The 25379-nt window shown below is 39.8% G+C and overlaps 3 protein-coding genes across 5 annotated transcripts in view; 2 read left to right on the top strand and 1 right to left on the bottom strand.

The window, feature by feature from the left end:
- ROPN1 (rhophilin associated tail protein 1) overlaps nt 1-6695 on the top strand; it is a 31909-nt gene extending 25214 nt beyond the window's left edge. The window contains exons 4-6 of the mRNA XM_024578198.3: nt 379-540; nt 5621-5796; nt 6320-6695. Of these exons, the coding sequence (XP_024433966.1) occupies nt 379-540; nt 5621-5796; nt 6320-6386 (405 nt within the window). The 3' untranslated portion in view covers nt 6387-6695. The remainder of the gene's footprint in view (nt 1-378; nt 541-5620; nt 5797-6319) is intronic.
- The window catches only part of KALRN (kalirin RhoGEF kinase), an 838419-nt gene extending 816712 nt beyond the window's left edge, over nt 1-21707 (bottom strand). Inside the window, exon 1 of the mRNA XM_053918456.2 lies at nt 21646-21707. The gene's annotated coding sequence lies outside the window, so the exon portion shown is untranslated. The remainder of the gene's footprint in view (nt 1-21645) is intronic.
- Nucleotides 21708-21941: 234 nt separating this feature from the next.
- Nucleotides 21942-25379, top strand: part of CCDC14 (coiled-coil domain containing 14) — a 79001-nt gene continuing 75563 nt past the window's right edge. For all 3 annotated transcript variants that reach the window (XM_071220632.1, XM_024578195.4, XM_071220631.1), the window contains exon 1: nt 21942-22118. In XM_071220632.1, coding sequence (XP_071076733.1) covers nt 22089-22118 — 30 coding nt within the window. In that variant the 5' untranslated portion in view covers nt 21942-22088. The remainder of the gene's footprint in view (nt 22119-25379) is intronic.

Here is a 25379-nt window from a genome sequence, read left to right as displayed (position 1 = left end):
CACTAAGTTTGGTCTGAAATAGTCCTCTCCACCTAGGTTTCATTTCAGGTTGCCCTATCTGCCTTATAGGAACAACCTAGGAATGAAGCAGCAGATAATAAAAGCATCAGAAAAAAATATAGTATAAATGTACATTTTTCTCATAATTCTGACATCTGAAGTTAAAATGATTAAATTATATCTTAGCATATTCTTCATTGGCTATTTCTCTACCCTTTCAAAGATAACTGCCAATCAGAGCCCCCTTTTATTCCCTGATACCTCCTTCTCTTTCTAGATCCTGGGAGAACACAGGGCCTTTCCTGGGCAGGTATTGCTCGGGGCATGCTTTTATCCTGTCCCTCACTCTCTGTCTTGTGTCTGTCTACTACCCTGCAGGTTGCTGGCAGACTGATTATCCATGTCAACGAGCTGGCCCAGATGTGGAAGGTGCTGAGTCTCCCACCAGAGCTGTTAAATAGTGTGATAAATGTGGGCCGCTTCACGGAGGAGATTGAGTGGCTGAAGTTTTTAGCCCTTGCTTGCAGCTCTCTTGGTGTTGTAAGTTAGCTTTAATGCTTTTTGTCCTTAAGGGGAAGTCTCTTTTTGGGCCTGGAAGGGCAGTACATCTATATACACAGTCAATTCTCCAGGGCTGTGTCTCCTCTTACTCACTCCTTTTCCTGTCCAAATCAGATTCTCAGCTCATCAGCCAGAAGCTAGGGTGAGGAGGAAAGAGAAAAGAAAGCTGTCATCAGGCTCTGGGGACTAAAATGTGGCTTTTGGATTATTTATGATTTGCACTCATTGCACTTAAATTTATTTCCATCCCCACTTTACTCCCTCCATTCATGTTCCCAGAGATAACTAAGACCCAGCTGTGGAATACGATTTGCTTATCCCTGGGTTCCAGATACCTGGAAGATATACCAATGGGAGGATTTTAGAAAAGAGTTGCAGCTTTATATAAAACTACTCAATAAGCATAATTGGATAAAACATCAGAGATAAGAGCAGGAAAGGAGAAAGGAGGCTGTGTCTAGACTTACAATCATGACATCATCATGGATGCAGTATGCTCATACAAACGTATGCCTTTTCCAAATCCGGCGTGGTTTACAATTGGAAAAGTCATTTTACTGTTCTAAAGAAAAAGATACTTCAGCCAGTTTATTTATATATGTGTATATATATATGTTAAAAGATTTAGGTATCATCTTATATGTGACTCACTCTTGTCAAACACTGTTATAACTTAAATGAGAATTCATCAGAAACATGATTTTTAAAAAATCCCTGAAATACATACAAGTTTGAAAGTTAATGGGAAAATTATTGCCTCAGCCAAAACCAAATGATATGAAAAGGTATAGGTTGAATCATTCAGCATATTTAATCACAATCTTATTCTTTCTTTTCAAATATGCTTGAAATGCACATTTGAGCTTTTTGTTTCTGGGAAAATGGGTTTCCCCTGAAACTTTTATCATATTCATTTCTTTAGAGAGGAGGAGAGATGAGGCCATTTTGGGTTTTTTTTTGTCTTTGTTGTTCTTTATGGCAACATTATATAACACATAAATACTCTCCTGCAGAGAGAAGAGGGAAGTGCAGCAGAGGGGCAGGTAAACTGCCATTCAGCATCACCACACTTCTATGGAAATAGCCCCAAGGATTGGGGGAAATCACAGAAGGGAAAATAAAGAATGGACAGTTTTATCGAAGTCTCATAGGGTCACAAATTTATACCACATTCAGAGATGTCAGGAGGGTGGGGGGAATTATTTTTATTTTATCTGTAGTTAATTCTGATTTTCCTGATCTACCCCACTCACAAAGAATGGAGTAAGAAAATAAGTAGATTCAATCCAATACAAAAATTTTTGTCTGATGCAATTACTGAAACAGCTTTAAGGTAAATTGTCCAGTCTCTTAGGTTTCTCCTCACTGCTCCTCTCTTTAAGATGGCAGCTGAAAATGGGCAGTTAAGAGTCACAGGGATGTAAAGTTCAGCACAGGGAATATAGTCAAGAATGTTGTAATAACTATGCATGGTGTCAGGTGGGGTATTACACTTATCAGGGGAATCACTCCATAAGTTATACAAGTATCTAACCACTATGTTGCACACCTGAAACTAATATAATATTGAATGTCAGCCATAATTGAAAAAAGATTTTAATCAATTGACTAAAAAAAAAAAAGATGGCATTTGAGTGTATTAGGATATTAGGAAAGGGGTGAATCTAGGATGTTAGAACACCCAAGTGAAGGGTTTCCCACATCCTGTGGTCCTCTCTGGCACCTCTGATCTGCCTGGAAGTACATACTCATCTTTGTGGTCGCTAGCTGTTTGCAGCTTATATCTTCGGTCTCTCTTTTCTTGTGGTACAATAGTCCCCACCAGCTTATTGTCGCTGGTGCTCAGAGCTCCTTGAGTCTCTTCCAGATTTCCCTTATCTGCTCCCTGGCTTCAGTGGTCTACTTCACAGCCCCTCAACCACCCTGTGAGATGTCTGCATCCTCTCCTTGTCCACATACCTCACAGTAACCAAGAGTGACTTTGGAAAGCCACACTCCAACCCTCCCTCTGCTTAGCTCACTGTGCAGCTGCTAGGTTTACTTTGATGTTGCTGCCTCCCAAACTGAGGAGGGGAAACCACAAAGGGAGTTGTATCTTTCTACCTCCCTGCTCAAATGATGAGGTTAAATTAGATGTCCCATGAAGTTCTTTCATCTCTAAAATTCTGTAATTTTGTTCCCCCTTCTCTGTTTCCATTGAGACATCCTCAGGCCTGGCTCTGGATAAGAATGGATTCCCTCCAATTCTGAGAGGTCCAGAGGTGGATAACTTTGCCCCTCATCATTTCTATGTCAAAGAACACCCAGAAGTGAAGTCAGCCTGAAAGTCTAGTCTGTAAATAAAGGGTGCTGTGTGAATCTAGGAGCCACTGCTGTTATGCCCACTTGTTACATGGTAGACTACCGTAGGGAACTTAAATGTGGGAGTGGTCAGGGCGTTGCCAGCTACAGGAGGATTTGCATTCTAGTTAATCCATACGTCGTTAGAGGCAAGCCCAGAAATCCTTCCTTCCTTTGCCAGTTTACCAGCCAGCCATGATCTCTGGCTGTATTCCTCTTCCCTTTCAGCACACCCTTCTTCTAGAATAGGCTTCAGCACCTCCTGTTCCACTGAGACCAATTATATACAGAGATCTGTAATTGTGTTCACTGGAAAGAATGACATATTTTCTTAGCAAATAATTCACTTCCTGAGCCTTTCACCTCTAAGTTCGAAAATGAGGCTCATAAGATGCTGAAAAGCTATCTCTATGAAGTGAATGCCTATCTGACCAAAATATATTTGCATCAGAATGCAGATTTCTATTTACTTTAAATTTATTCAAGTTTACCAAAAAGCTCCAGGCCAGAGAATTCTTTATCTATTCATCCATTTATTAAATCTTTTAAAATATTTTAAAATCTATGACGGCAACAGAGTTTGAAGGTTGTTTGAATGACCAGTAAAAGGGTGTTTGGGGTAGAAAACATCTGCACTAGCTCACTGGGGCTGCCATAACAAAGTACTGCAGACTGGGAGGCTTAACAACGAGAATTTATTTCCTCTCAGTTCTGGAGGCTGGAAATCTGAGATCAAGGTGTGCCCGAGGACAGTCTCATTTGGTTTGTAAATGGTCAATGCCTCCCTCTTTCTTTACATGGTTGTTCCTATGTGCATGTATGTATCTTCTCTCTCTCTCTCTCTCCCTCTACACTCCCAATTTCCTCTTCTTATAAGGAGACCAGATTTACTGGATTGAGGACCACTCTAATGACATCATTTTAACTTAAATTACTCTTTAAAGGGTCTATGTCCAAATATGAGTTAGGGTTTCAACATATGAATGAACTTTGGGCAGACACAATTGAAATCATAACAGCACCTCAATTTGGATGAAACTGTAGGAAGAGGACAACAGGACAAAGGCATTATGGGAGTAGGGTTTGCTGTTGTTGTTTTAAGAAAAGCAGAGAAAATGAACTATGGATGGAAATTAAGTAGGTCAGTTCACACATGCTTGCAAATCTACCCAAAACCATTGTCATGCTGACCTCATCTTACATGCATGTTCTCCATCCTCACTGACAGCCTCTTACCCAGCTTCTTGTATGCCTGGCCTCCTGTCCTCCTTCATTGGAATGCCTGGCACACTGCCTCAGTCAGTGCTCCATAGCAATTTCTAGGAGAGGACTCCCAAGGGCAAGAAAAAGTAAATGAAAGCGGCTTGCTGAAAACCTAAAATTTCTTTGACATCAATTAGTATATCATTTTAAATCTCATAGACACTGAAGATTCTATTTCATAAAATAGCAATGCTTGTAAATGTAAAAATATTTAAATATTAAATCAATTATAATTAATTAATGCAAAAATGTCTAAATTATCTGCCATCAGGTAAAACTGTGTCCCTGGGAAGGTGGGTCAAGTTGATTCAGCATCTTCATATACTTCACATACAGACTTACATCCCTGGGTAACACACACCACAGTTAAAGAAACACCATGTAAACACTCAGGGAGAGGAAGAGAGCATAATAGCAAACAGAAATGAAGAACAACACTGGCCAACCATTTGGGGAGTTCTAGCAGCTGCTGCTTCTTTCTCCTAGTTTGCCACGTAGGACTAACTTTCCATTGATCCCTGGGGAGTATGTAAGCAGAAGCTCCATGTCACCTGTTTTAATAAAACACCAAAGTATATATGTTGACCCGTCTTTGCCAATTCAGAGCTAAACAATCCTTTCTTTGAATCATTTCTTTACTTTATTCCATCATTTCACAACTCTTACTATTCAAAGGGTAGTTTTTATTTAAAGACAAAGATAAGTAAAACTTCAGTTCTGAACATGACACTTTAATGTTCAAGTTTCATTGTAAGGAATATTTGCTCCTGTAGCAACCCTTCCATTAAAACTGCTAGCATTCATCATCTACTAATTTTTCCTAGCAACTACAAGGTCAGTGTCATGTAATGTACTGGGTAGTTCTGATCATATAGATCCACATGCTTTATTTTTATTTGTTTTTAGATCCACATGTTTTAGAAGAACTAGGCTTATTGTGATGCTCAGTGTCACTTTTCCTGAATCTGCAACTCTTATCTCCCCAGGGGCATTACCCTCCACCTACTCTCTCCCTCCCATCCCCCCCAGAGGCATTTGCCCCAAGAATCTTGTTAGACTAATCACTTCATCCCCTTGGAGGTAAGATGAGAGCACAATAAGAATAATAAATCATTTTAATGTTGTAGAATGCAAATCTAATTCTTGTTGAGTAAGTTTGTTCTGATCAAAATAATAAATATTTTAAAGTATTGAGCAATTTATAAATTTAATTCCTTGACAGTATCCCTACAACAAAGAAAAAAAAGAAAAAAAAAAAGGTACCCAGTAGATCGAGATTATCTGATTGAATTAAATAACATTTGTGTACAAAAAATTAAAACTTGCCAGAATATTATACTATCCCCACTTCATTTTATGAGAGCAAATTTTTGTTTTCTTTTTCATATCTAAACTGGTCTTAGGAATCTAGCCTGGAATAGTGACTTTCTCCTGATTTAATCTTATGGCTTTATAGACCATTTCCAAAACTCTCAAGATAGCGTGTGAAGTTTTATCATCTGACCATGATAGTGGACCTGCCCGGATCCCTTTCAGCACCTTCCAGTTTCTCTACACATATATTGCTGAAGTGGATGGGGAGATCTCTGCATCACACGTCAGCCGAATGCTGGCCTACATTGAGCAGGAAGTGTAAGTAGACGTTTACCAACTAAAGGGGAAAGAGAAGGAGGAAAATAAATCTAGCAAGCCAAGGCAAACTGAGAATACTGTATTATACTGCTCTGGGAACAGAGAAATATTATGGAGAACAAGAGATAAGGATCCAAAAGAGCAGGGGAAAAGGAAAGGGAGGAATGATATAGGACAGTGATTCTGCGTGTTGCGAAGACCAGCAGCACAGCATCACCGGGAAACCTGTTAGAAATGCAGTTCCTCAGGCTACACCCTTAACCTGCCTAATTAGTAACTTGGGGAGCAAGGGCCCAAGCATCTGTGTCTTAGCCAGCCCTCTAGGTGATGCTGGCTCCTGTTCAGGTTGGCCAGTTGGGTAGGAGTGGAGGAGGAGGAGGAGCAGACAGTCAAGAGTTCAGAGAAAAAGTGAGTGATGAGGGTGGGAGGAGCTGCAGCAGAATTCACCCAGAGAGTTTACAAATTCTTTCTTAAGAATAATTGTTAAAGGAACTAACCCCACGCATATATCTTTCCCAAACAGAATTGGTCCTGATGGCTTAATCAAAGTGAATGACTTTACCCAAAACCCCAGGGTTCGGCTGGAGTGAAAGCACATTTTTGGAATTTTAAAGGAAGATACAGAGATGGTTGTGCTTCAGAATAACTGAACCCCATACACCATCCAATGTCCATTTTCTTGTACAACTGGTACACACTAATAAACAATTAGGCAAACATGAAATCAGAGATGTGTGGAATTAAGATGTAAAATTATTGGAACAAAACACCTTAATAGAAGATTAGTATTCTTCCCACACAGACACTAAGTACAAGTGACTGAGTAGGCATGGATAGAAAATGCCTCTCAAGTCAAAACCAGACTGTCAGATTTTCAAAGGCAGAACGTTAACTAGACACAGTTTTGCTGTTTTTTGATTGTTAGACATAACTTAGGTGAGTATCTTTTACATGGTCAATGCATGTTTTTACCAGTTTATTTCTCCATTTGTTGGTACAATTCTAGTCATTCATTCCTCACTCACCAATATTTACTGAGGTAGCTATATGCCAGGGATAGCATTGCCAGATAAAATACAAGGTGCCAGTTAAATTTGAATTTTGGATAAACAGTTAGTATTTCCTTCCCACCACCCCCAAACCTGGCAACCCTAGGCAGGATCTATATTGCTTTCTGGGCACACACAAATAAATCATATCTGAATTCTGCCTTCAAGGAGCTTACAGTTTAACACTAAGACATAAACCTAAATCACTTTAACGCAAATGGCCCTGAGGGGTACTAATGAAGTGTCTCAGAGACCAGTATTAAAAGTGTTAATATCAAGGGATTTTTCAGACACCCTAGACACATGAAATGGGACCCTCTTGGGAAAATCCCCTGCATGAGCTTAAGACCAGCTGACAAGGTCACAGAAAGGTTTTTCTTTCTCCCAGGAGACAGAAGAGATTAACAGGCCTTGGGCTATTGTTCTTAAGGCCAGGTTGCTGGGTCACTTCTATCTGTAATACTATCTGCTCTGAGAAGTTATTTTTGTATAAAAATCATGTTATCTTATGTTTTTATACATATATCCCTCTACTGAATTGGGGAGAAATTTGTCTATTAGTGTCTAAATAAGTAAAAGAAGATTGTGACAGACATTACCATAGGCCCTTGATTGTGAGCTAGAGAAAAACAATGAAAAGAGCTGAAACATATTCTATAATCATGGTCATCCGGCTGCACCTGCAGGGGCATGGCAACAGCTAATTGTCTCTGCTGCCTGCCATCTTAGTCAAAGTGGCCCATCCCGGGATCTTAGGCGGTTTGAAAACCCTGAAACACTCCCAGTGAACCTTGCAGTCCAATTAATTGGGATGAGAGAATGAGTGAAATCCTTCAGCCTGCCTCAGTGTGGCTGAAAGAAATTCTCTTTCACTGTGATCAGAGAATTTAAATATGATCTTGCCTAGGAGCGGGAAGTGAAGGGGAGCAAAAGGAACCACCCCAATATGAAAGGCTCTAAGAAAGCAAATTAAGTTCATAAATGTAATAAAAGCAGTGTTTCTGTGGCAATGTTTCCGCTTAAGTCATTTAATCACTAGACTCCATATTCTTATCAGACACCCAACCTCTACAGCACATCTTCCAAAACTCCTTCAGCAGTCACCCCAAGTGTGGAAAACAGCTTTGCCCTCAACCTGAACTATGCTGTATTATCAATATTATAAATATGTAATTGATAATAGTCAACATTTATTAAGTACCTACTGTGTACAAGCCCCAGTGCATAATACTTCACATACATTCTCAACATCTTTTTAATGAACTGTCCTGATGAAGTCAATACTATTATCCCCATTTCACAGATGAAACAGTCTTTAAGAAATTAAGTTGTTCGCTGCTACTGGTGAGAAGGGATTTGAATTCAGGGTTGCCTGACTCCAAACTTGTGCTGCCTTGTGTACTCAATGACTGTCTCAGTATTGAGATTCCTGCCCTCACCTCCCCCCCCCCCCCCCCCCCCCCCCGGAAACAGCCTCTGAAACAAGGATGTAAATGCGAGCAGTTTAGTATTTGGGAGGCAATCCCAGGAACAGTGGAAAGGAAGTAAGAAAAGTAAGTGATGGGAAGAAAGCTAACAGGGTGTGTTATCAAGCGAGATATCCTTGAGCCCAGTCCTTCTGGAGGACTTTGGGAGACAGTGTAGAACATGCCTCAGACGTATCCCACCTTAAGGGATGAGGGAGTTATACATCATCTGCTAAGGGCTGCTTCCTCACCAAATTCTGTTCTGTCATTGACTGAGGGCTGCTTCCAGGGTATTAACGTTCTGGCATTTCTAGCTTGCCCAGTTCCTGGCCTGAGCTTGCTTCCTTTGCTCCTGAAAAAAGTGCTCAGGTAGGAAGTCATAGGTGTTCACAATAAGTATGTGGATTGGGGCACCACCAAATCTCTGCAATGCCTTACAGAGATTTTAGTGAATCAAATTTTTTAGCATACTAATCACTATCATCTCTCAACTTGGGTCAGGCACAAGCCCTAGGGGTGGCAGGGCAATGATTGGCTGATACTGTACTGTATTAAAATCACACTTGACCCTTAAATCTGGCACATTGCCCAAACCAACTCTTTTTTTCCTTGTGATGAGATCATTCCAAATGGGGTCTCTTAGTCCCTGCTGCCAACAGACCCTTGTCAGACCCATCCCACTAGCCTTTGTACCATGACCAGAAATACCTGAATCCTAGTGTGATTCAAGTTAAGCTGTCAATCTGAGGCCTCTGGAATATATAGTTTGTATTTCTTCTTTAAAAAGAAAAATATTCAAGAAGTAATAAAATCAGGATTTCATAAAGGAAAAAAGTGGGCTCTTTCTTTTCTAAATAAAACTTATTTGATTAAAGTTGAGACTGCAGATACATTTAAAGCTTCAGAGGGAAACGCAAAGATTATGGCTCAATTCCATTTTCTATGTGCTCCATGTCTTTTCTCTCTTTGATGCTATTCAATCAGGCACCTCATTTTCCCTAGTTAACCAACAACTTCCAAGATCACCAGAGCCCTGCCACAGAAGAAGCTAGACACTCAAATGAGGAAAGCTGATTTTGAATTAGGTAAAAATGGGATTAACCCAAAATCACTGGAGAGGCTCCTGAATGCTTCTGATAAATAAACATATATGTACATACATATATGTGCACATATGTTTCAGAAATATGGACACTAGCATTTTTTTATTGTTGTTCAGTGACAGTTGTCTCCATTTCCCCCCCATTGCTCTCCCCACCCTGTCTAACCTCTGTTGCCAAAAACAATCCATACCCCATTGTCCTTGTTCATGAGTCCTTTGTACATGTTCCCCTTCTTTCCCTAACTATCTCCCTCCCCCCTCGCTGTCAGTTTATTCTTTATTTCCATGTCTTTGGTTCTTTTTAGCTCATTTGTTTGTCGATTGGGTTCCACTTATGGGTGAAATCATATGGTATTTTTCACTGCCTGGCTTATTTTACTTAGCATAATATTTTCTATTTTCATACATGCTGTTGCAAATGGTAGGACTTCCTTCTTTCTTTCTGCTGTGTAGTATTCCATCGTGTAAATGTACCACAGTTTTTTGATCCACTCATTTACTGATGGGCACATAGGCTGTTTCCAGCACTTTGCTGTTGTAAATAATGCTGCTATGAACACTGGGGTGCACAGGTTCTTTTGGATTGGTGTTTCAGGATTCTTAGGGTAAAATCCCATCAGTGGAATTACTGGATCAAAAGGCAGTTCCATCTTTAGTTTTTTGAGGAAACTCCATACTGTTTCCCACAGTGGCTGCACCAGTCTTCATTCCCACCAACAGTGTACTAGGGTTCCTTTTCTCCACAACCTTGCCAGCACTTGTTGTTTGTTGATTTTGTTAATGATGGCCATTCTGACCAGTGTCAAATGGTATCTCATTGTGGTTTTAATTTGCATCTCTCTGATGGCTAGTGATGCTGAACATCCTTTTACATGCCTATGGGTCCTCTGTATGTCCTCCTTGGAGAAGTGTCTGCTGAGGTCCATTGCCCATTTTTTAATTGGATTGTTTGTCTTTAGGTGTGGAGCCTTCATATATTTTGGAGTGCAAAACATTGTCTGAGGTACCATTGGCAAATATATTTTCCCATACGGTTGTTTGCCTTTTATTTTGCTGATATTTTCTTTACCCATGCAGAAGCTTTTAAATGATGTTTACTCTTTCCTTTTTATCCCTTGCTCTAGGGGACAAATTGGTGAAAATATTGCTATGTGGGATATCTGAAACTTTCCAGCCTATGTTCTCCTCTAGGACTTTTATGATGTCACGATTTATACTTAGGTCTCTTATCCATCTTGAGTTTATTTTGGTTTATGGTGTAAGTTGGTGGTCTAGTTTCATTTTTTTGCATGTACCTGTCCAGATCTCCCAGCAACATTTATTAAAGAGGCTATCTCTACTACATTTCATTTTCCTGCCCCCTTTGTTGAATATGAATTAACCAGAGGCACCTGGATTTATTTCTGGGCTCTCTATTCTCTTCCACTGATCTAGGGGTCTGTTCTTATCCCAGTACCAGACTGTTTTGATTATAGTGGCCTTGTAATATAGTTTGATATCAGGTATTGTGATCTCTCCTACTTTGATCTTCTTTCTCAAAATTTCTGAGGGTATTTGGAGTCATTTATGGTTCCATATAAAGTTTTGAAATGTTTGTTCTATATCTGTGAAATATGTCATTGGTATTTTAATAGGGATTGCGTTAAATCTATGAATTGTTTTTGGTAGTATGGGCATGTTAATAATGTTAATTCTTCCAAGCCATGAACATACTATACGCTCCCATTTGTTTGTGTCTCCTTAATTTCTTTCTTCAGTGTTGTGTAATTTTCTGAGTACAGGTCTTTTACCTTCTTGGTTAAGTTTATCCCTAGGTACTTTATTTTTCTTGTTACTGTAGTAAATGGGATTTCCCCCTCTAATTTCTGTTTCTGGTATTTCATTGTTGGTGTACAAAAAATGCCTTTGATTTCTGAATATTGACTTTGTATCCCGCCATTTGCCAAATTCACATATTAGGTCAAGTACTTGTTAGGTGGAGTCTATAGGATTTTCCATGTACACTATCATATCATCTGCAAACAGTGACAGTTTGACTTCCACCTTTCCAATTTGGATGCCTTTTATTTCTTTTTCTTGCCTGATCACTGGGGCTAGAACTTCTAATACTATGTTGAATGGAAGTGGTGAACGTGGACACCCTTGTCTTATTCCTGATCTTAGTGGGAAAGCTCTAAGTTTCCGCCCGTTGAGGATGATGTTGACTGTAGGTTTCTCATATATGGCCTTTATTATGTTGAGGTATGCTAACCTCTACTCCTACTTTGTTGAGTGTCTTTATCATAAATGGGTGCTCTATCAAATGCTTTTTCAGCATCTATTGATGTGATAATGTGATTTTTGTTTTTGTTTTGTTTATATAATGTATTATGTATATTGATTTGTGTATATTGTACCATCCATGAATCCCTGGGATGAATCCCACTTGATCATGGTGTATGATCTTTTTAATGTATTGCTGAATGTGGTTTGTCAATATTTTGTTGAGGGTTTTAGCATCTATGTTCATCAGCAATATTGGCCTATAGTTTTCTTTCTTTGTTGTGTCTTTATCTGGTTTTGGAATTAGGATGATATGGGTCTCTAAAAAGAGTTTGAGAGTCTTCCCTTTTCTTGAATTTTTTGGAATAGTTTGAGTAGGATAGGGGGTTAGCTCTTCCCTAAATGTTTTGCAAAATTCTCCTGTGAAGTTGTCCAGTCCAGGGCTTTTGTGTGCTGGAGTTTTCTTTTAGTCTCTATGTAATTTAATTCTGCTCTGGTCTTGATTATTTCCTTCCTTCTATGCACTCTGGGCTTTGTTTGTTGGTGTTCCTCCAGTTCTTGTAGATGTAGGTTTAGGTTGTTTTCTTTTGAAATGTTTCCATCTTTTTAAGGTAGGCCTGTATTGCTATGAACTTCCCTCTCGGGACTGCCTTTGCTGTGTCCCATAGGTTTTGGGCTGTTGTATGTTCATTTTCATTTGTTTCCAGAAAGCTTTTTATTTCTTCCTTGATCTTGTTGTTAACACATTCATTGTTTAATGACATGTTATTCCATCTCCATGCATTTGACTGTTTTTGAGTTTTTTCCTTTAGGTTGTCTTCTAGTTTTAAGCCATTGTGATCCAAGAAAATGCTTGGTATGATTTCAATTTTCTTGTTGAGAAAGCCTCAACAATTCTCTTGTTGAGGCTTGTTTTGTGTCCTATGATTTGGTCTATCTTTGAAAATATTCCATGTGGATTTGAAAAGATGTATATTTTGCTTTTGGGGGGTGAAAGGTTCTCTATATATCAGTTAAGTCCACTTGATCTAGAGTGTCATTCAGTGCCACAATATCCTTGTTGATTCTTTGTTTGGAAGGTCTATCTTTTTTTGACAGTGGAGTCTTAAAATCCCCTAACAAAAGTGTGTTGCTGTCTATATATTTCTTGAAGTCCTCCAAGATTTTCCTTATATATTGGGGTATTCCTATGTTGGCTGAATGTATGTTTATAATATTTATGTCTTCTTGATGAATTCTTCCCTTCAGTATTATGAAGTGACCTTGTTTGTCTCTTTTTATGGCTTTTGTTTTGAAGTCTATTTTGTCTGATATAAGTATTGCTACACTGGCATTTTTTTCCCTGTACAGGTGCTTGGAATATTTTTTTTCCAACCCCTCCCTTTCAGTCCAGGTAGGTCTTTTGTTCTAAGGTGGGTCTCTTGTAGGCAATATATGTGCAGATCATGTTCTTATCCATTCAGCTACCCTATGTCTTTTGATTGGACCATTTAATTCATTTACATTTAAGGTTATTATCGATAGGTACTTATTCTTTGCCATTTCCCCCCTTTGTACCTCTGTTCCTCTGTCTCTCACTCTTTTTCCTCATCTTCTTAAATCAGTCCCTTTAGCATGTCTTGCAGAGCTGGTTTGGTGGAGATGTATTCTAGCCTTCTTTTGTCTGGGAAACTCCTTATTTTGCCTTCCATTTTTATTATGAGCCTTGCTGGGTAGAGTAGTCTTGGTTGCAGGCCTTTGCTTTTCATTACTTGGAATATTTCCTGCCATTCCTTTCTGGATTGTAGTGTTCCTGTTGAGAAGTCAGTTGCTGGCCTTATCAGAGCTTCCTTCTACATTACTATCTGTTCTTCACTTTCTGTCTTTAAGATTCTCGCTTTGTCTTTGTTTTATTTTGTTTGTTTTTTAACAGATGTCCAACAGATACTTTATTTTTTTTAAGATATATTTTATTATTATTACAAGTGTACTGATTTTGTCTCCCCTGTATCCCCTCCACCCGGCATCTTCCTACCCTCCAGCATTCCCACCCCTGCTTAGTTTATGTCCATGTGTTGTACATCTAAGTTCTTTGGCTTCTCCATTTCCTATACTATTCTTAACCCCCCTTCTCTATTTTGTGCCTACAAATTATGCTTCTTATTCCCTCTACCTTTCCCCCACATTTGTCCCTTTCCCTCCCCTCTGATAACCCTCCATGTGATCTCTAATTCTATGATTCTCTTTTTGTTTTAGTTGTTTGCTTAGTTTTTGTTTTTTAGTTTTTGTTCAGTTGTTGATAGTTGTGAGTTTGTTGTCATTTTACTGTTCATAGTTTTGATATTATCCTTTTTTTAGATATGTCCCTTCGACATTTCATATAATAAGGGCTTGGTGATGATGAACTTCTTTAACTTGACCTTATCTGAGAAGCACTTTATCTTCCCTTCCATTCTAAATGATAGCTTTGCTGGATACAGTAATCTTGGATGTAGGTCCTTGCCTTTCATGACTTGGAATACTTCTTGCCAGTCCCTTCTTCCCTGCAAGGTTTCTTTTGAGAAATCAGCTGATAGCCTTATGGGAAGTCCTTTGTAGGTAACTGTCTCCTTTTCTCTTGCTGCTTTTAAGATTCTCTCTTTATCTTTAATCTTGAGTAACTTAATTATGACATGTTTTGGTGTGTTTCTTCTTGGATCCAACTTCTTTGGGATTCTCTGAGCATCCTGGACATGCATGTCTAGTTCCTTCATGAGAATGGTGGAACTTTTCTTTCATTATTTGTTCAAATAAGTTTTCAATCTCTTGCTCTTCGCTTCTCCTCCTGGCACTGCTATGATTTGGATGTTTGAATATTTGAAGTTGCCCTAGAGGTTCCTATAGCCTCTCCTCATTTTTATGAATTCTTGTTCCTTCATTCTGTTCTAGTTGAATGTTTATTTCTTCCTTTTGTTCCAAATCATTGATTTGAGTCCTGGTTTCCTTCCTGTCAGTGTTGGTTCCCTATAGATTTTCTTATATTTTACTTTGTGTAGCTTTCATTTCTTCCTTCATTTTGCAACTCAACTCAGTCATTTCTGTGAGTATCCTGATTACCAGTGTTTTGAACTCTGCATCAGATAATTGTCTATCTCCTCGTTGCTTAGTTCTTTGTCTGGAGTTTTGATCTCATATTTCTTTGAGTCATATTTCTTTGCCTCAGTGCGCCTGTTATGTTGTAAGGGGTAGAGCCTTAGGTATTTGCCAGGGTGGGGCAACCCACTTCACTGTGTTGTGGTGCTGTATGTGCGAGCAGGGTCAGAGAGGGAACCATGCCCCTTGCTTGCTTGCTTGGCTCTCTCCCCACTTTCCTTCTCTTCCTGTGCTTCCCACAGGCAAATTCAGCCCTTCTGGTGCTTATTCCAGGTGGGAGGGCTTGTATGTTCTAGGATCCTGTGGGCCTCTCCAAAGGACTCTTCTTTTAGGCTGGGAGTTTCTCCTGCCACCACAACCCCTACAGGTTTTTATAGCCAGAGGTTTTGAGGCTTTATTTCCCTGCGCTGGAACCCTGGGTTGTGTGATTTGACACTCCCCAGTTGTTCCTCCTGGTTTATCCACACACAAATGTGGGAAGTCCTGTCTACCAGCTGCCTCCTCCCCCGCCTGGTCCCTGCCTTGCCATGAGTCCTCTCCACCCCAGCTTCCTGTCTCCTCTCCTCCTACCAGTCTGGATCAATGTTTCTTCTTTAACTCCTTGGTTGCTGGACTTCCATGCAGTTTGATTTTCTGGTAGTTCTGCTTGTTTTTTGTATTTAAATTCATTGTAATCCTTCTTTTGGTTGTGTGAAGAACTGAAGCATTTCAACCTATGCCTCTCCACCTTGGCCAGAAATCAGATTCTCTCTGTCTTTGAATTTTGCTATTTTTATTATGATGTGTCTTGGAGCGTGCTGCTTTGGTTTCATTTTGATTGGGACCCTCTGTGCTTCCTGGACTTGCATGACTTTTTCTGTGATCAAGTCAGAGATTTTTTCTATCATTACTTTTTCAAACAGGTTTTGTAACCCTTGGCCCTCTTCTTCTCCTTCTGGTATCCATAGTATATGGATATTTTTACATTTCATGTTGTCCTACAGCTCCCTTACTTGTGAATTCTCTACCTGGGAATTTTTTTCTAACTTGTCCTCCAGCTCACGGATCCACTCCTCTGCCTGATCTAACCTGCTTTTAATTCCTTCTACTGTGTTCCTCATTCCAGATATTGTATTTTTTATTTCCTCTTGTCTCTTATTGATAGGTTTCTATGTACTTTGTGATGCTGGTATAGTTTGCAGTAAGTTCCTTCAAGCTTCCTTGGAGTTCTTTGAAGTTCTCATTGAGCTCTGTGAGCATCTTTATAACCATTATTTTGAACTCGATGTCTGGTAGTTTGGTTGCCTCAGTTTCGTTTAGCAACCTTTCTGGGGATTCTTCCTTTCGATTTAGGGTTGTTTCTTTGTTTCCCCACTTTAGATAACACTTCTTGTTAGATTTATCTGCTTTGACTTCCTGTCTTTGTGGTGTGGTCTTCTGTGGTAGGAGACCTGCGGGACTCAGTGGTGCAATCTCCTTGATCACCTGTGCTTGATGTTCTTGCACTGCTCTTTATGCCTTTTATGCGGCTGCGATTGGGTTTTGATTGTTGTTGAGTCATTTTAGGGGGTTCTTCCCTCTGGCTGACTGAGTGAGAGTCACACCACCCTCCATGTCTTGTATACTGTTGTACAGGTGCTGCCAGAACAAAAACCAAACAGCCCAGGAATCCAAGTCCCACCCACAAAGATATCCCCCACCCACAATTACACTATCAACCACCAGTGTGCCAATATTAGTAAAGTTTTAAAGAGATTGAGACTATTATAAGAAAGAAAAAACAAATATGAGATGACTAACTGAAAAATAAGAGATTGCACCAGGGTAGAGGGAGGGTAAATAATAAGAGTAGGGGATAGAGACAAGGCAAAGTGGGAAAAAATATAATTTACTTTGTAACTAAAAAAAGGAGAAGGGGAGAACCAAGATGGTGGCGTAGGCAGCCACACTGCGCCTCCTCGCACAACCAGAACTGACAGAAAATCGAATGGCAAGGAAGTCCGAAACATACATCCAGACTGGTAGGAGGGGCGGAGATGGGCAGCTGGGGCAGAGAGGACTCGCGTTGCCATGGGGGGACCGAGACTGGCGGAGTGTGGGACGAACGGGGCAGGCAGTCCGACCACTAGCAGACCCTGTGGCCCCACATTAGCACAGAGATAAACCGAGAGGGCTGGACTCAGAGTGGCGGAGAACGGGGCAGGCAGAGCGGCAAGTAGCACCCCTTGGCCCCACATTCGCGCACAGATAAACCGGACAAAAGGCGGGGAGCGAAGCAGACCGAGCAACCCAGGGCTCCAGCATGGGGAAATAAAACCTCAAACCTCTGATTGAAAATGCCCGTGGTGGTTGGGGTGGCAGCAGGAGAGACTCCCAGCCTCACAGGAGAGGTCGTTGGAGAGACCCACAGGGGCCTAGAGTATGCACAAGCCCACCCACTCAGGAACCAGCACCAGAGGGGCCCAATTCGATTGTGGGTAGCAGAGGGAGTGACTAAAATCCTGTGGAGAGTGGAGCAAGCAGCCATTGCTCCCTCTCGGCCCCTCCCCCGTGTACAGCCTCACAGCACAGCAACCAGTGTTACCCCACCCCGGTGAACACTTAAGGCTCCGCCCCTTAAAGTAACAGACATGCCAAGACAAAAAAAAAAAAAAAAGGCCCAAATGACAGAACACTTCAAAGCTCCAGAAAAAAATACAACTAAGCGAGGAAGAGATAGCCAACCTATCAGATGCTCAGTTCAAAACACTGGTTATCAATACGCTCACAGAATTGGTTGAAGTTGTTCGAAAAGTAGATGAAAAAATGAAGGCTATGCTAAGAGAAACAAAGGAAAATGTACAGGGAACCAATAGTGATGCAAAGGAAACTGGGACTCAAATCAATGGTGAGGACCAGAAGGAAGAAAGAAACATCCAACCAGAAAAGAATGAAGAAGCAAGAATTCGGAAAAATGAGGAGAGGCTTAGGAACCTCCAGGACATCTTGAAACGTTCCAACATCCGAATTATAGGGGTGCCAGAAGGAGAAGAGGAAGAACAAAAAATTGAAAACTTACTTGAACAAATAATGAAGGAGAACTTCCCCAATCTGGCGAAGGAAATAGACTTCCAAGAAGTCCAGGAAGCTCAGAGAGTCCCAAAGAAGCTGGACCCAAGGAGGAACACACCAAGGCACATCATAATTACATTAGCCAAGATGAAACAGAAGGAGAGAATCTTAGAAGCAGCAAGAGAAAAGGACACAGTTACCTACAAAGGACTTCCCATAAGACTGTCAGCTGATGTCTCAAAAGAGACCTTACAGGCAAGAAGGGGCTGGCAAGAAGTATTCCAAGTCATGAAAGGCAAGGGCCTACATCCAAGATTACTGTATCCAGCAAAGCTATCATTTAGAATGGAAGGGAAGATAAAGTGCTTCTCAGATAAGGTCAAGTTAAAGAAGTTCATCATCACCAAGCCCTTATTATATGAAAGGTTAAAGGGAGTTACCTAAGAAGAAGAAGATAAAAAATATGAACAGTAAAAATGACAGCAAACTCACAGTTATTAATGACCACACCTAAAACAAAAACAAGAGCAAACTAGGCAAACAACTAGAACAGGAACAGAACCATAGAGATGGAGATCACATGGAGGGTTGTCAATAGGGGAATGGGAGGGGGAGAGTGGGGGAAAGGTACAGAGAATAAGTAGCATAGATGATAGGTGGAAAATAGACAGGGGGAGGGTAAGAATAGTGTCGGAAATGTAGAAGCCAAAGAACTTATAAGTATGACCCATGGACATGAACTATAGGGGTGAAATGTGGGAGGGGGGGGGTGGGCAGGATGGAGTGGAGTGAGGGGGGTGGGAAATGGGACAACTGTAATAGCATAATCAATAAATATATTTAAAAAATTAAAAAAAGAAAACTTCAAAACAATGATGACAGAATTAAACATAAATAAATGCAAGCACATCCCATGTTCATTGATTGCAATACTTAATATTAAGATGTCAGTGCTATTCAAAGTGTTTACAATTCAATCCCTACTACATTCACAGTGACAGTTTTACAGAGATAGAAAAACTCATCCTGAAATTCATATGATATCTCAAGGAATCCTAAGTAGCCAAAGCAATCTTGAAAGAGAAGAACAAAGCTGGAAGAGTCACACTTCCTTCTATTTCAGACTTACTACAAAGCTACTGGAACAAAAACAGCACAGTACTGGCATAAAAGCAGACATATGGACCAAAAGAATAGCTAGAGAGCCAGGAAATAAAACCTTACATATATGATCGAATGATTTCTGACAAGAGTGCCAATACCATGAAATAAGGAAAGGACAGTCTTCTCAATAAATAATGTTTGGAAAATGGACATCCACATGCAAAAGAATAAAGTTGGACCCTTACCTAACACCTTATGCAAAAATTAACTAAAAATGGATCAAACACCTACATGTGAGACTTAAAATTATAGAAATCTTAGAAGGAAAACAGGGCAAACCTTCATGACATTAAATTTGCCAATTATTACTTGGATATGACACTAAAGATACAGGCAACAAAAGACAAAATGGACAAACTGGAAACTTCATGAAAATAAAAAACTGTTTTTTAAAAGACACAAAAGACAATATGCATCAAAAGACAATATCAGCAGAGTAAAAAGGCAACCAATCCTGTTGATTGTGAGAAAATATTTGCAAATCATATACCTAAGAGATTAATACCCAGAATATGCAGAGAAGTCCTAAAACTCAACAATAAAAATACAAACCCAATTAAAAATGGGAAAAGGACTTGGTAGGTATTTCTTCAAAGAAATAGCCAATAAGCATGTGGAATGATGCTCAACATCACCAATCATCAGGGAAGCAGAAATGAAAATTATAGTGATATACCACCTTACACTCATTAGGATGGCTACTATTTAAAAAAAAAAAAGAAAAGAAAAAGTGTTAATGAGGATGTGGAGAAATCGGAACTTTTGTGCACTGTTGATGGGAATGTAAAATGGTACAACCATCGTGAAAAAGCATATGATGGTTCCTCAAAAATTAAAAATAGAATTACCATATGACCTAGCAATTGTGGCTACATAACCAAAAGAATTGAAAGCAGGGTCTGGAAGAGATATTGGTATACCACGTTTATCGTGATAATGTTCACAATAGCTAAAATGTGGAAGCAACCCAAGTGTACATCAACAGATACATGGATAAACAAAATGTGGTATACACATACAATGGAATATGACTTAGCCTTAAAAAAGAGGGGAATTTTGACACATGCTACATTGTGGATGAAACTTGAAGACAAGTGAAATAAGCCAGTCACAAAAGGAGAAATACTTTAAATTCTCACTTATATGAGGTATTTAGAGTAGTCAAAATCATAAATACAGAAAGTAGAATCATGGTTGTTAGGTACTGAGGGTTGGGTGGGGTGGAATGGTAATTATTATTAAATGGGTATAGAGTTCATTTTACAAGAATGAAAGAGTTCTGGCGATGGATGGTGGTGACAATTGCACAACATTATGAATTTACTTAATACCCTGGAATTGTACTTAAAAATTGTTAAGATGGTAGATTTTATATGTTGTATTTTATGTTATGTTATGTATTTTACCACAGTAAAAATATTGGGGGTGGGGACACAAAACAAAAGAAAATCAACAAAAACAGAAGCTATTATCTTAAACACAAAAGAGGAAAAAAACCCAACAAACAAAAAAATGTAAGTTGGGGACATAAAATTCTAAACAGTAGGGAAATAGAACACCAAGCAGCCATTTTGTAATTGTAGATTAGTAAGAAACAACGTTGATGAAATAATGACAGAAAACCTTCATATTACAGTTATATGTATCATATTGTATTGCTACAATATATTTATGTATGTATACACAGTTGGGAAAAGTCTAGAAGGGAACGCACCAAACTGGGTAGTGGGATTACACAGGGGATTTTTATTGTTGCTCATCCATATTTTCTAAAATAAGCATGTATTTTAAAATACCAGTGTCAGTTTTTAAAAATCAAGTCAACTAAGAAAAATAATCTGTAATTTTAGGTGAATGTATTAAACATTATAGGAGAGGGATGAAGAAGAGAGAGGTTTCACAGTCTAATCTAATTCAAAACTAAATTTACTAAATACCCAGATTCCCCAAATCACTCAGTATGAGTGTGCAATATATTGGTGGACAGCTTTTAGTTTCTGAGTTTTTGCTTTAATTGCAATTGGTTTGCAATTAAACTTGCATTGACTTTCAAGAGGTTGCTCTTTTTCCTAATTAGAAAAATGAAGTCAATTGATTTAAAATATTAACCCAAAACTCAATGCCTTAAAAACCAACGACTAATTTCCATTAAAATTAGTGCAGCGAGCCACGGTAAGAATACTGTGTCATTCTTTCACAGTAACTACCTAGGCTGAAGAGTAGACAACTATGCATGGAAGTAAAACCAGAATCCCAACTTTCAGGTGATGAGCACCATTCTGAGATCAAGGGCCACAGTGAATACCGTATTTTTCGGACCATAAGATGCATCTAGTTTTTACAGAAGGGAAATAGGAAAAAATTTTTGAAGCAAAAAATGCGGTAAAATATTTAATGACATAAATAGCCACCCCACCCCAGCGAGCCACCTCAGCTACATTCGGACGATAAGACGCATCCCCCTTTCCTCCCAAATTTGGGGGGTGCGTCCTATAGTCTGAAAAATACGGTAATTTTGAAATTGCCATCAGAATTACGCAGAGACCTAGAATTGATTTTTATTGACTATTAGAAAATCATTCAAAATGTCACAGAAGACACCAAACTAAAAGCAAGGAGTCCAAACCCAAAAGCTCAGCGCAATTCTTTCTCAATCCTATCCTACCTCTACCCGCGTCCCTTTCCCTGGACCTCGCGAGTTCTTGGGGGGGTCAATCCTCCCTCAGTTGCACTACCCGGTAGTTCTCATCGCAGGGCCAGAACTCCTCGTGAAGCCCTTCCGTGTTCCACCCGCCCCGGCCCCACCCCTCCTGAGCCCCTCCCTAGCCCCGCCCCACTCGCGTTTCTAGGCCTTCCCTCCACCTCCAGCCTACGCGAAGAGCCGGGAGCCGGGAGAGGTCTATTGCGCAGGCCCAGAGCGCCGGGCTGGGGCCAGGGGAGACGCGTCAGCGGCCGGCTGCTGACTGAGAAGCGCGGCTCTCCGCGGGCTCCTTCCGGAAGCGGAAGCCCGGAGGGCGGGCAGAGGGCGGCCCGGAGTCCACGGCGGTTAATTCCTTTTACAGTGCGGTGTTGCTTCCTTCGGTCTGGGCTTCAGTGAGACTGCGAGAGATGGTTAGGTCCGGATCTCGACCGGGCCAGGTGAGGGCTGTGGATCTGAGGTGTCCGCTGTGGGAATGGAGGGGGTTCTCAGGCCGGGAGAAGTGGAAAACTGAAAGAAAAAAACAAAAAACAAAGAGTGCGATCGCTTTAGAAATGCTGGGAAAGAGAAGTGGGGAAGACACCTAATCCTAACACAGCCGCTCTGTCCGTAGATGTACATTCTGTTTTAATGGCTGTAGCCCTCCAGAGCACTGGCTTTGTAGGACTGGGATTGGAGGTCAGCCTCCGCCGCCGGGTCAGGTAATTTAACATCTTCGAGCTTCAGTACATTCTTGCATCAAATCCAGGTTCTCGGCTCTCCCACCAAGTGCCGCTCTTAGCTGATCCTTCGTCACAATTGCTGGTATTTTACTAGTAGTTAAAAAATAAAGCCTAGTTCGTGTCACTGCCTTTAGCCGTACCCATCTCAAATGCACACTCCTAGTTGTAACTAAATGACTCTTTTCTGCTAAAAATCTGACACTGGAGCGCTTCCTTTTCCGGATAAAATCTCAGTTCTTTGGCTTGAGATTTTTTTGATTCTGGCCTGTGTATTTCTTACCGGCCGCGGCCCCTAGTCCAATATCTAGCACCGTTCACCTGTTCTATCTACATTGTCTTGGCAGCCCCATGTCCTCTCTTGTAACATGCCTTTGCACTCTCTTTGGCCTAGAATGCGCTCCTATCTCGTAGCCACACTTCCCATCTCCTGTCTCAGCTCAAGGGCCACTTGTAGAAAGAAGCCTTGCTTAACACTCCCATCCCCACTGTTTGAGTGCCTCTTAGGTCTCCTTTTGTCCCCTGTCCTAATCTTTGTCAAACCACTTTTCACGCTAGAGAAGTCGCTAATCTATCTGCCTACCTTACTACACAATTTATGTCTACATCTTCAAGGTCTAGGACAGCACCTGACATATAGTAGATTTTCAGGGAATGAATCAACTCTTACAGAGACCTGCTACTTAGAATGATCTTACTTATCCTTAAGTACATCCAGCCTTCCCCCTGATTTTTGGTCTTCTGTCCTTTATTAACTTACCTATAAAGCTGTCTTCCCCATTAATATGAATCTTACCCTTTTTTTAAGACCTGGCTCAAGACTCTCAGTACTTTCAGACCAGACCCACCCTTATAGATTTTTCTCTTATATTGAATCAACTCAGAATGTGCCCGGTCAGCAAGGGGTTTTGTAGTCATAGTCAACAGATTCAAATTCCTGTTCTACTATGGTAATGATAGTAAGCAAGTACTTTTTATTTCTTTTAAAAGTACTTGAGTCTCTTTTATAAAATTCTGGCTCAAAGAATTGAGGAGATTAAGTCAAAGAATCTGGTGAAACATATATCTCACACTTGACATAAATGCAACAAAATTTAGGCACCTTCAAAACTTAGTTCACTACTATCCTAATGATAATAGCAACTAATATTTAGATAGCAATGTGGAGGTACTGTAAGTGCTTTTGTATATTACATATAATTTCTCATTTAATTTTCACAATAGCCTTAGGAGGTCGATACTCTTATCATCAGCGTTTTATAGATGAAGAAATTGAGGGATGAAGAGTTCAGAAAAAGATAACTTCCCTGCAGTTGCCCGCAGTTCAGATACCGATAACTTCCCTAACAGTAACTGGTTAACAGTGCAGACAGGATTCAGACCACAGGGCTGGTGCCAGAGTCCATTCTTTTAAACATTACACTATACTGTGAAGGTGTATGGTTGAACAAATCATCTTTCTGAAATTTAGATTTCCACCTCTTAGAAACAGTATCAGCTCACAGGCTGTGGATTAAGTGAAATGAAAGGCTTTAGTACACTTGAAATCATTCCACAAATGTAATTTTATCCTGCACTGGTTGGTAAGTCTGATTCCTAAGAAATGCTTGTATTTTTCTCAAATAGCAGAGTAAACTGTGGAAGAAAATATGAGGTAAAATAGTCTGATTATCCAGTGCATTGTGTTTTGGGGCATTCAGTTTGGAGAGTAGTTTTACAAGTTGTAACAAGGGCCATTGAACAACAAATAACCTTTCACCAAATAAGCTTTTAATCTTGAATATGAAAAGGCTGTTTTCAGTATATGGAGAGGTTTATTTCAGATTTATTTTTTAGTTATGAAAAACAAAGCAAAGCAAAGGCACATTATATTACTTGCACTCAAAGAAATACTATGCAATCATTAACAAATTTTGAAGACTATGTTAATGTGGAAAGATTTAAAAGTGAAAACACAAGGTTTAAAATTACAACTATAGTCTTGGTGACAGTACATAATCCATATGAAAAAAGACTGGAAGCCCCAATAGCAAAGAGCATTTCTCGTGCCTAAATATTGGTTTTAAAATAACATTGTCCAGTAAAAGGAACCACAGCTTCTTGGTGAAGTGGTCGACTCCAAGGCTGAGACAGGGAAATCATAAGAAGAACCTGGATACATCAAAATAAGAGACTTTTGCACAGCAAAAGGAATAATAGAGTGAAAGCACAACTTATGTAATGAGAAAATATATATATGTGAAAGCCATATATCTGATAAAGGGTTAATATCCACAATATCTAAAGGACTCCTACAACTCAAGAGCAAAATAAATAAATAAATAATAACCTGATGTTAAAATGGGCAAATCACTTGTGAATATTAATTATAGACATACAAATAGCTAACAGATATGAAAAGATTTTGGTCAACATCACTAGTCATCAGGGAAATGCAAATCAAAACCACAATGAGATATCATCTCATAGCAGTGAGGGTAGTTATTATTTAAAAACAAAAATAAAAACAAAAATGAAGTAAATGTTGGTGAGGACGTGGAGAAATTGGAATCCTGTATGCTGTTGGTGGGAATGTAAAGGATACAGCTGCTATGAAAAGCTGTGTAAAACTTTCTCAAAAAATTATTCCCACTTTTGGGTGTTTATCCAAAAGAATTAAAAACAGAATCTTGAAGAGGTACTTAAATTCCCATGTTCACTAAAGCATTATTCACAATAGCCAAGACGTGGAAACAACTAAATGTCCATTGGTGGATGAATGGATAAAGAAAATGTGTTATATACACACAGTGAAATGTTGTTCAATCTCTAAAAAGTAGGAAATTCTGCCATGTGCACCATAGATGAACCTTAGGGATATTATGCTAAGTGAAAGAAGCCAGCCACAGAAGGACAAATATCACATCATTCCACTTATAAAGTAAGAGTCAAGCTCATAGAAGGAGAGAGGGAGTGGAAAATGGGAAGTTGCTATTCAGTGAG

Source organism: Desmodus rotundus, chromosome 2 (genome assembly GCF_022682495.2).
Source record: "Desmodus rotundus isolate HL8 chromosome 2, HLdesRot8A.1, whole genome shotgun sequence".
Lineage (NCBI taxonomy): Eukaryota > Metazoa > Chordata > Mammalia > Chiroptera > Phyllostomidae > Desmodus > Desmodus rotundus.
The sequence above is the reverse complement of the archived record's forward strand: the minus strand, read 5'-3'. Positions and strand labels throughout refer to the sequence as shown.